The sequence below is a fragment of the Prionailurus bengalensis genome, chromosome B2 (assembly GCF_016509475.1).
Source record: "Prionailurus bengalensis isolate Pbe53 chromosome B2, Fcat_Pben_1.1_paternal_pri, whole genome shotgun sequence".
NCBI classification, from domain to species: domain Eukaryota; kingdom Metazoa; phylum Chordata; class Mammalia; order Carnivora; family Felidae; genus Prionailurus; species Prionailurus bengalensis.
In genome coordinates, this window is record NC_057349.1 from 77852269 (window position 1) to 77863786 (window position 11518).

Below are 11518 nucleotides of genomic sequence, written 5' to 3' on the forward strand. Positions count from 1 at the left end.
GAAAATTACACAGGAGGCTTGTCTGCCCATGAGAAGAGTAGACCTCCACACCCATCCTCCAGAATCTTTATATAGAAGCCTTACCTGGGTTCAGTAATGCATTCCATCCAGACAGTCTCATCTACAAATTGTTCTCTCAAGGCTGCATCCTTCAAAACGGTTCCCACTATGGGAATGGGTAGGCTGAGCACACATTCCAAGGATAGGGGAAGGTAGGTGGTGAGATGCCTCTGGTTGTCTGGATCCAGCTTACAGGTCAATCAGTGGTCATGTCCGCTGATGACCTCTTCCCACGTGAAAGCTAAAGATTTTAATCTTCTAGAAGAAAATACAGAAAAACATTTTTGTGAACTTGAAGTCATTTCTTTGACACAGGAAGCTCTAATCATAAAGAAAAAATAGATAACTTACACTTCATCAAAATTAAAATCTTCTCATCAAAAGAGATCATTAAAAAACATAAAAGCAAAGCTAGAGTAGAAGAAAATGTTCACAAAACATTCTTCTGACAAAAGACTTGTGTCCAGAATATATAAACATCTCCTAAAACTCTATGTATTGTTTTGTTTGATTTTTACAATGATAGTATTTTCCTGTTATTATGAATATAATAACCTCATAATAATCACATGTCATGTCTCAATCACAGTTTACATAAACAAGAAAAAAAAAACAATGAACTCCACAATCCAGTATCTCCTGTGCACCTTCCTTTGCTCTCATTGAAGAACTAACCGAGAAACTACTATGTACCCCTTTCTTTCCTATAACAGGCCAAGGAGAAGCTTTATGAAGGCTGAGGAAGTGAATTTAAAACAATTAGAGAGATAAAATTAGTAATATGAGGGCAAGCAGCTACTCCCAAAATTTGAAAAAAAAAAAAAGAAATTAGCACCCATTGAAGATTTTTTTCTTTTTTTATTGAAGTATAGTTGACGTGCTATACAATATTAGTTTCAGGTATACAACATAGTGATTCAACATTTATATATATTATTAAGTGGTCACCATGGTAAGTCTCATTACCATCTATCACTATACATAGTTACTACAATATTATTGACTATATTCCTTAATGCTGCACTTCATATCCCATGACTTACTCATTTTATTATTGGAAGTTTATACCTCTTAATCCCCTGCACCTACTTCATCCTCCCATTCTCCTCCCCTCTGGCAACCACCAGTTTGTTCTCTGTAGTAGAGTGTGTTTTGTGTTGTTTTGTGAGTTTTATTTCTTAGATCCTACATTAGAGATTTTTTAAATTTAATTATTTAAAGAAATTAGGGCAAAATGAAAATAATCAAAGAAGAGATGAAAGAATATTTACGGTAAATCATAAAGAGTTGTTGAAAACTGGGGTGCCTGGGTGGCTCAGTTGGTTAAGCCTCCCACTTTGGCTCAGGTCATGATCTCATGGTTGGTGGGTTCAAGCCCCGTGTTGGGCTCTGTGCTGACAGCTCGGAGCCTGGAGCCAGCTTTGGATTCTGTGTCTCCCTCTCTCTGTCTGCCCCTCTCCCGCTTGCGCTCTGTCTCTGTCTCTCTCTCAAAAACAAATGAACATTAAAAAAAAATTTTTTTTAAAAAGAGTTGTTGAAAACCAAGACTACGTAAGATGGTGAAATTAAAATTAAGTGTGCTAGGGGCACCTGGGTGGCTCAGTCGGTTAAGCATATGACTTCGGCTCAGGTCATGATCTCACAGTCTGTGAGTTCAAGCCCCACATCAGGCTCTGTGCTGACAGCTCACAGCCTAGAGCCTGCTTCGGATTCTGTGTTTCCATCTCTCTCTGCCCCTCCCCTTCTCATGCTCTGTCTCTCTCAAAAATAAATAAACATTAAAAAATTAAATTAAAAAATAAGTGTGCTAGAGGTGCATGGGTGGCTCATTCAGTTGCGCATCCAACTCTTGATTTCAACTCAGGTCATGATCCCAGGGTCATGGGATCAAGTCCTGCATTGGGCTCCAAGCTGAGCATGGAGCCTTCTTAAGATTCTCTCTCTCTCCTCTGCCCCCTCCCCTCCTCACAGCTCTCTCTCTCTCTCTTGCTCTCTCAAATAAATAAATAAATAAATAAATAAATAAAAATTAATTAATTAATTAAATTTAATCTAAAAATGAGTGTGCTCATGACCTATCCCTGGTGTTCTGCCACTGGGGTAGTATACTAAATCAGAGGCTCTGAAGCATCTCAGTAAATGAAAGCAGTATACCCCGACCCATTTGGTTTACAGTGATTCTCCCTATTTGTAATTTCAATGAAAAACTATTTAAATATGGCTTTGGACTGCACTGGTATTTTCCATGTCATAATCAGAACAGAAACTAAATTTTATTTTTTTTCAACGTTTTTTATTTATTTTTGGGACAGAGAGAGACAGAGCATGAACGGGGGAGGGGCAGAGAGAGAGGGAGACACAGAATCGGAAACAAGCTCCAGGCTCTGAGCCATCAGCCCAGAGCCCCACGTGGGGCTCGAACTCACAGACCGCGAGATCGTGACCTGGCTGAAGTCAGACGCTTAACCGACTGCACCACCCAGGCGCCCCGAAACTAAATTTTATAAACCTCCCTCCATTAACTCCTGATAGGATATGTCCATTTTTAGCTGTGATTATTGCAGTTAATTTTGCATCCCAGTGGACTAACGCAAGCTTGGTGTATTGATATTAGTGTTTGGATTGTTCTGCAGCATGTGTTTTGAGTTAAGTGTTACATAGTTCCTCCTCTCCTACTATGTTAAAGGCAAAAGAGACTTAAATTTTGGGGGGCTATTTAACAAGCATTGTTCTAATTAGAAATCATACTACCTCTAGAAAAAAATTTTAAAAAAGGAAAAAGAAAAAAAAAAGAAATCATACTACCTCCTAAGGAATTGCTAGTGATTATAAAACCATGTGCTATTTCCTTAACAAGGTAAAGGAACCAAGACAATTGAAGTTGGATCATTTCCTGAGTATGGCTATATCTTTTTCCCTTTCATGATCCCCAATGTAATCCCTGAAATTGCTCAGAGAATTCTACCTACCTGGTGCCCCCACCCCACTGACTCCCTGCCTATTCCATCACTGCTTTCCTCCTTCCTCTTTTACATTTCACTCACTCCTGAAATGCTCTCTGCCCCAATATAAAGTATATTGGGTGTAGCAGCAAAGAAAACTGTAAACAGTCCAGTTTAAAAAGACAATCTCTCATCCTAAAAAGAAAACAACCTTGACCCCACATCTCCCCCCATAGCTACCTTATTTCTCTGTTCCCCTTTTCAAAGGCAAAACTCTTGAAATACTTGTTCTTATCCAATCCTCTATTTCCTTTCTTCCCATTCTTTCTTGAAACTACCACATTCAGACTTTCATCTCCACCACTGCACCAAATGGGTCCTGTCAAGGTCACCAGTGTCATCCACATTGCCCAGCCCAATGATCAAGTCCTCGTCACCCACCACCCGTCAGCAGCACTTACACAGCTGATCGCTCTTCATGCACTTTCTTCACTTGGTCTTGGGATTATCTCCATCATTCTCCTCCACCTCAAGAGCTGTTCTCCTCTGTTTCACTGGTTCCTCCTTTCCTTCCTGACCTTTGATTAGTGAAAAGCTCCAAGGTGCAGTTCTCAGACTTGTTCAATCTGTAATTGCTCCCATGTCATCCCACCCAGTGATTCGAAAGACTGCGTTCCACATGGTGTTATGGAACAAACTTTAAGATATATGTTAAATGAAAAAAGATAAAAGATGGAAAGCTGGATGTGTGCAGGAATTTGGAGTGACTGACAACACAAGGATACAACACTCAACTCCTATTCTGAAAGGCCTGGGCACAAAATAAACCAGGGAGTCACAGTAAAGAGCTGACAATATAGCCTCAACCAGTAATGTTTTTGCTAATTTAACTGAAGGCAGCTAAAAAGATGAATCAGGCATACATCCCACCCTCCAGAATGTATAGTCTTCTGGGGGGGAATGAAAAATAAATAGTGACAAAATAAGGAAGAAAATGATGTCACTGGAGAAATGACAGGATGTATGGAAGCTCAGATAAATACAGCAGCTTTTAATTTTTTTTTTTTAACGTTTATTTATTTACTTTGAGAGAGACAGAGAGAGCAGGGAGGGGCAGAGAGAGTGAGTCAGGGGAGGAATCCCAGTCAGAGTCTCTGCTGTCAGCAGAGCCCAATGCGGGGCTCAAACTCACGAATCCTGAGACCATGACCTGAACTGAAATCAAGGGATAACTGACTGAGCCACCCAGGCGCCCCTAGAGCAGTTTTTAAAACCTTGATAAAGCTGAATTATTTGATTTTTGTTTTACTTGATGCTTTGAAAATAACATTTCCTAATTATCTCTATTATCAAACTAAAACTTCTGAAGTTTTCTGTCTCTTCTCCATGCTACTCTCCAAACTCTCAATCTTCCAATCAGAATGGAAAAGCCTTTTTATTTAGAACTGCTCTCCCAACAAACCTCAAGAACTCAAGAAAAACATAACTTAGGATTAATTTTTGCAGAAAAAAAAAGAACTTTCCTTCATTTAAAGAGAAAGGGGTTGGACAGAGAAATAAACACGTGGGACACAGGGGGAAATGTAGTGAGGTTGCCCCAAGCTGATGACGGCTCAGCAACAACCCGGGTCTCCCTGATTCCAAAGCCCATATACTTTCAATGCTACAGCCTGTCTTAGATATAAATGTAAGTTTAAACTGATTATAAAAGAAGGGTAAATAACCAGTGGAGACAAAAACATTTAATTCACAAAATTGTTGGCAGAACAAGTCCCATGGAAGAACTAGAGAAACATACGAATTTCAAAAAAGGGTACAATCCACAGAAATGCTGTAGAAGCATAATGACAACAGAGAGGCAGAATGAATCTCATTTCACTGCAGAAAAATAAAGACTGTCTTAAAAACAACTGCCCCATTTTTGGTCTTTAGTGAAATCATTTTCTTTTACTTTCCATATCTAAAGGATAGATGGTAACTATCTCCCCGTCTCCTTGGGTTTTGCCCAATGGGCAGAAGCAATTAAATCCAGAGCCAGAGAGATCTCACCATGGCTGGAGATTTTTATTCCTGCCCCCTGACTTCAGTCCCCATTCCACCTGAAGACTCCTACATACTCAACTCTCCATTTTACACATGCCTCACCTGTTCCTGTCCTCATTCTTTGCTAACATCATTGTGCCTGTTAAGCCTAATCCGTATCAATCCATGTCCCTTCTTAAAACCGCAAAAATGTCAGTTTTCTTTGAAGTTTTCCTGGACCGAATCCCACAGAGACAAATTAGGGGATTTGACTGGCATTCTGACCAGCAGCCATTGGCTGTGAATATTCCTATGTTGATTTTGATTGTCTTGTTTTCATGAGTATACATTTATATTTGAGTTTACAGTAGTTCCCCTTATCCCAGGAGATATATTCCAAGACTTCCAGTAAATGCCTGAAATTGAAGGTAGTACCAAATTCTGTATGTACTATGTTTTTTTCCTATACTTACATACCTATGATAAAGTTTAATTTATCAGTTAGGTTTAGTAAAGATTAACAACAATAACTAATAGACAATAGAACAATTATAACAATATACTATAATAACAGTTAATGTGGGGCACCTGGGCGGCTCAGTCGGTTAAGCGTCTTGACTTCAGCTCAGGTCATCATCTCACAGCTTGTGAGTTCCAGCCCCAAATCGGGCTCTGTGCTGACAGCTCCAAACCTGGAGCCCGCTTCAGATTCTGTGTCACGCTCTCTCTCTGCCCCTCCCCCACTCGTGCTCTGTCTCTCAAAAATAAATAAACATTTTTTAAAAATGTTTTTAATTATGTGAATATGGTCTCTCAAAATATCTTACTGTGCTGTACTCACCTTTCTTGTGATGATGTGACATAAAATGCCTACGTGATGAGATGAAGTGAGGTGGATGACGCAGCCATCGTGACGTATTGTTAGGCTACTACTGACCTTCTGCTGATTCGTCAGAAAGGATCATTGGCTTGCAGACCGTGGTAACTGAAAGTGCGGAAGCGAAACTACAGATAAGGCGGAGTCTTGTACTTTTTTAAAATTCCTTACAATTATGCATTCAATAAATGTCAGTATCTCAGTGATTGCCCAGCTTAATCACAGCTATCCAGGAGACAGATCATAGATGGTAGGTAGGTAGGTTGATCAATTGATCAACTAATAGATAGATAGGTAGATAGATAGATACTAAAAGAACACAAATGTTAACCAAAACTAAACACATTTTTTTAATGTACATTTCTTTGACCTTGATGATAATGCTATTTCACAGTCAATTTACCATATTACTCTGAGAACAATTTGCCATAAACATCAAAGTAGTGTTATATGCTTTTTTTCTCTCTTTTCTCCAAAGAAATGCACAGTGGGATAGTAAAATGTCAGAAATAATTAGACAAAATTGCACAATTCCATTGTGACATTAAAATATCTTTGGAGTTGAAATTTGTTATGGAACTTTAAAACTGGTTTGAAATCTGCTTATTATAAACAATATAATTTTTTCTTTAATGTCCCTGAATTTCTAAAATATGATACAATGTGAATGTATGTTTCCAAATGTAAAGAAAAAAAACCCTTTTACATATAAATGTTACATATATATGACTAAATATAAATAAGAAAGTAATTCAGGTGGCAAGATAGACTTTAAAGTTGGTAATGTTTTCATGAGAAAGAGTTTGGGAGCTTAACTTTTTAAGAAGTATCTTTTTGGTAGCTACACTTGTGGTTAGCACAGCATAAGGAATAAACTTGTGAATCACTATGTTGTACACCTGAAATTAATGTAACATTGTGTGTCAATTATAATTTTAAAAGGTATCTTTTGAAGAATAAAAATAAACTTCACACCCACAGATAAAAAAGGAAATTATATCAAAAATATGTGTAAAGAATTTACGAATACTGAAATATGATAATGTTTTCCAGAGGGAAAAAAATATGATTTTTCACTCATTAACCAGTAGCATACTATTTTCCAGGAACCCTCCATTCAGAAGAAATGCTGTGGTGCTTCCTTTTACCCCATACAAAATGGAACATAAGAAACTACAAAGCTGAACAAACTACAATCTTCTTATAAATGAGAGGCACTGAAGTCTGAGCAGTTTCCAGCTGAGGGAAAATAACCAACAGCTTCTCCACAGTGTAGATCAAAGCAGGGAAAACATGAATATCACTAACTGTACCACAGAAGCCAGTGTGGCTGTGAGACCCAAGACCGTCACTGAGAAGATGCTCATTTCCATGACTCTGGTGACCATCACCACCCTGACCATGTTGTTGAATTTGGCCGTGATCATGGCCATCTGTACCACCAAGAAGCTCCACCAGCCTGCCAACTACCTGATCTGTTCTCTGGCCGTGACGGACCTCCTGGTGGCAGTGCTCGTCATGCCCCTGAGCATCATGTACATTGCCATGGAAAGCTGGAAACTAGGGTACTTCATCTGTGAGGTGTGGCTGAGTGTGGACATGACCTGCTGCACCTGCTCCATCCTCCATCTTTGTGTGATTGCCCTGGACAGGTACTGGGCCATCACCAATGCTATTGAATATGCCAGGAAGAGGACGGCCAAGAGGGCTGGGCTGATGATCCTCACCGTCTGGACCATCTCCATCTTCATCTCCATGCCCCCTCTGTTCTGGAGGAGCCACCGCCAGCTGAGCCCACGCCCTAGTCAGTGCACAATCCAGCATGACCATGTCATCTACACCATTTACTCCACACTGGGGGCATTTTATATCCCCTTGACTTTGATACTTATTCTGTATTACCGTATTTATCATGCAGCCAAGAGCCTTTACCAGAAAAGAGGATCAAGCCGGCACTTAAGCAACAGAAGCACAGATAGCCAAAATTCTTTTGCGAGTTGTAAAATTACACAGACTTTCTGTGTGTCTGATTTCTCCACCTCAGACCCTACCACAGAGTTTGAGAAGATCCACACCTCTATCAGGATCCCTTCCTTCGACAATGATCTAGATCACCCTGGAGAACGGCAGCAAATCTCTAGCACCAGGGAGCGCAAGGCAGCACGAATCCTAGGACTGATTTTGGGTGCATTTATTTTGTCATGGCTGCCATTTTTCATCAAAGAGTTGATTGTAGGTCTGAGCATCTATACAGTGTCCTCTGAAGTGGCTGATTTTTTGACATGGCTCGGTTATGTTAATTCTCTGATCAACCCTCTGCTCTACACAAGTTTTAATGAAGACTTTAAGCTGGCTTTTAAAAAGCTCATTAAGTGCCGAGAACATACTTAGATTGCAAAAAGCCAAAAAGCATCGCTTTTACCAGCCTTGTGAGTGGACAAGGGTAAGGGGTGCAACTTATCAATTTGTGAACATAGTTGGTTCAGGAAATTTTGTGAGGTAGTATGGTCTTTTTGTTTGTTTTGTTCTGTTTTGTTTGAGGTTTGTTATTTGGTGTGCCGTTTTCTACCTCTGGTTTTATTGTGGTACATGATTTCAAATAAACATTATCATATAAAGACAGAAATTTCATAGAAATAATAATAAGGTGAAATAGTAACTACTTTTTTTAGCCATTTCAGTTAATCCTGCAATTAAAGAATGCCAAAATAAATCTTCATTTGCAGAATTTCTTATTACTTATAAATCAAATACCTGATAAGTTACCTTCGTGTGGCATTAAACCTGGGGTCATGGCTCCATATTTGTGCAAATTTTAGTGGGAACTGCATGACTCCATAAAGCATTTTTTAAAAAATGATGTGCTGCCATCTGCTTGCAGACCTGAACCAAAGTCATTTACTGTGACTACATCCTTTTAGGTGCAAATAGTACAGCTGATGTATCCTTTTTAGTTCATGATTAAATATGCTTCCTCATTCTCTAAAGAGAACCTGGAATGAATCCTCTGCTTTCCTGGGTCTTTAACTATGAACATGAAACATAAACAAATACAAAATAACCTAAATATACTTCGGTCCATGTGTTGCTATACTACCTGACAGGCACACTGGACTTCCTCCTATTGGGAGAAGTGTCCCCCTAAGCCTCGCACACACTCCCTCATGCTGACAGGATTCAGGTGGGAGTACAAGCAGTTTCACAGGGTGGGGTGATCAAATGAAGGAATATATTATCTGAAGAACTATGCTGGAGAATGCTACTCATTAAATTACCAGTGTGCACTTGGAAAAACAAAAGTTGAACATCTGTGCTTACACCCATCAAGGAGATGAGTGTGAAATTGTGACCCCTGGAACCTCTGTGGCTTCCATGCCAGACTGCACCCAGGGGCCAGGAGGCTACAGATGGGACCTGAGGCCACACGCGCCTCTCCTCAGCTGGGGTGACTGCTCTAGTCACGAGGAGGAGCTTACCACTAAGTCACGAGTGATGACAGAAGGGAATGAAAGTTTGTAAATGCTTGTGCACTCTCAAGTCAGTGACTGTTCTACACCTCTGCTCCTCATCTCATCCACAGCTTCTCATCTCTTCACCCTCCAAGGGTCATATCTCTTCTTGGTTTACAGAGAAGACCTGCATTTGCTCCCTCTCCACCTCCATGTTTTAGCCTTAAATCTAAGCTCTCTAACCTTTTCTGTAATCTTGCACCTCTCTCCTTTGCCCCCAACTTCTTTCCCCCATACCTCTCCTCCCTCACTTCCCCCCTCCCTACCTCCCATCCCTTCCTCTCCCCACTCTTCTTGAATCTCACCTTTTCATTTGCTCAAGTCTCTTGGACACTGGTGTATACTTCCCCTGACCCTGCTTCCCACTCAAGCTCCTGCTTCGTCTCTCTCCTGTCTCTCCCACCTGAGCTTCTCCACTCGTCAATCCTTCATTCTGCTCCACCTCTCACCTTCCACTGACTTTCACATCCTTTGCCATCTGGGTGTGCCCTTCCTAGCTCTCCTGAAACACATCTCCCAGTAGGCAAATATAGTGGCCTTCCCTCTGTCCTCATCTGCTTCACAATCTGTCATCAGGTAAAACAGCTAAGGGGAGCCTGGGTGGCTCAGTCGGTTAAGCATCAGACTCTTGGTTTCGGCTCAGGTCGTGATCTCAAGTTTCGTGAGGTCGAGCCATCGGGCTCTGCCCTGACAGCACGGAACCTGATTGGAATTCTCTCACTCCCTCTCCCTCTCTCTCCCTCTCTGCCCCTCCCCTGCTCACATGTGCATGCTCACTCTCTCTCTCTCTCTCAAAACAAATAAACATTAAAAAAAAAAAAAACAGCTAAGCCTCCCTTTCTTGTTTAAGCCTGTGCTTTCCAGAATACTTTACTCCCCTGTTTCTCCAACCACCTCATTTTTTGTCTCCTTTCCTTTCTCCTGGAGCATTGTCCTCAGCTCTTACCTCCTGTGTCGCCATACTCAATCCTATCCCATCATTTTAACAATGAGGTCCATTCCTATGGCTCTTCAATTTGTGTCTTTAGTTCTGATCTCTGTGTTTCTCAAATGAATTACATCCAGTGAACATCTCCCTATGAACTGTCTGTTGGTTCCTCAAACACAGCTTTTCTAAACTGAACTCAGGATCATTTTCCCACACTCAAACCTTCTCCTCCTTCCACCTTCCCCACCTCAGATAACAGGATTACCATGCTTTTTATCATTCATATTAAATAAATGTGATCCTCTCTCTTTGTGGCTTGTCTCTCACATCCAGATAGTCTCATCTGTTTACCTCTACAGAAATGTTTGAATATGATCCCTTCTTCTCCAATAATTTGGTTTCTTCACCCATTCCAAATCTTCTTATCTGATCTTACCTCTCAAGTCCTTCACCTGTCACTCTGTGGCCACATATCTGCACACCTATCAGATATATCTTCCCATGACAGTGGTCTATCAGAGACATCTTCCTAGGACAGTGGTCTATCAGAGACATCTTCTTAGAACAGTGGTCTATCAGAGACATCTTCCTAGAACAGTGGTTTTCAGAGGGGCAGTTCCCGACCAGCAGCATTAGCATCAGCCAGGAAGTTGTTAAAAATGCAAAGTCTAGGGCCCCATTGAAGACATACTGAATCAGAAATTCAGGGGGGGGGGGGGGGGCATCAACTTCCTCTTATAAGCCCTCCAGGAGATTCTGGTGCACACTAAAGTTTGAGAATCACTATCCCAGAGCATGCCATTGGTTTTTAATTACAGTATTTATAATCCTCTAATATTTCCCTATCAGTTTAAAGTAAAGATTCTTTTTTAAAAAATGAACATTTAAAATAAAAAATAAATAAGGATTCCTTAGTATAATGTTCAAGGCTCCTTCACTATGTGACCTTAATTTACCTTTCCAGAGTTATGTCTCACCACTTCTTCTCACCCATCCCATACTCCAGCAAAGTCTGGATATTTTATGTGCTCTCTGAATTTCCTTAACAGTTGATCCCACTGCTTCAGAAACCTGGCCCCATGGCTTTCCATTATTTCATCAATTCTTTATCATGCAACTCAAATGCAATCTCTTCTGTAAAGTCTTCCTGAGATCCTTCTTCCTTCTCTGTCACTATGAG

The 11518-nt window shown here is 40.5% G+C and overlaps 1 protein-coding gene across 1 annotated transcript; it reads left to right on the top strand.

The window, feature by feature from the left end:
- The first annotated feature begins 6974 nt into the window (after positions 1-6974).
- HTR1E (5-hydroxytryptamine receptor 1E) lies at positions 6975-8614 on the top strand. The gene has a single exon (XM_043591888.1). The coding sequence runs from the start codon at positions 7195-7197 to the stop codon at positions 8290-8292; it is 1098 nt and encodes a 365-aa protein (XP_043447823.1). The 5' UTR covers positions 6975-7194; the 3' UTR covers positions 8293-8614.
- The last annotated feature ends 2904 nt before the right edge of the window (positions 8615-11518 follow it).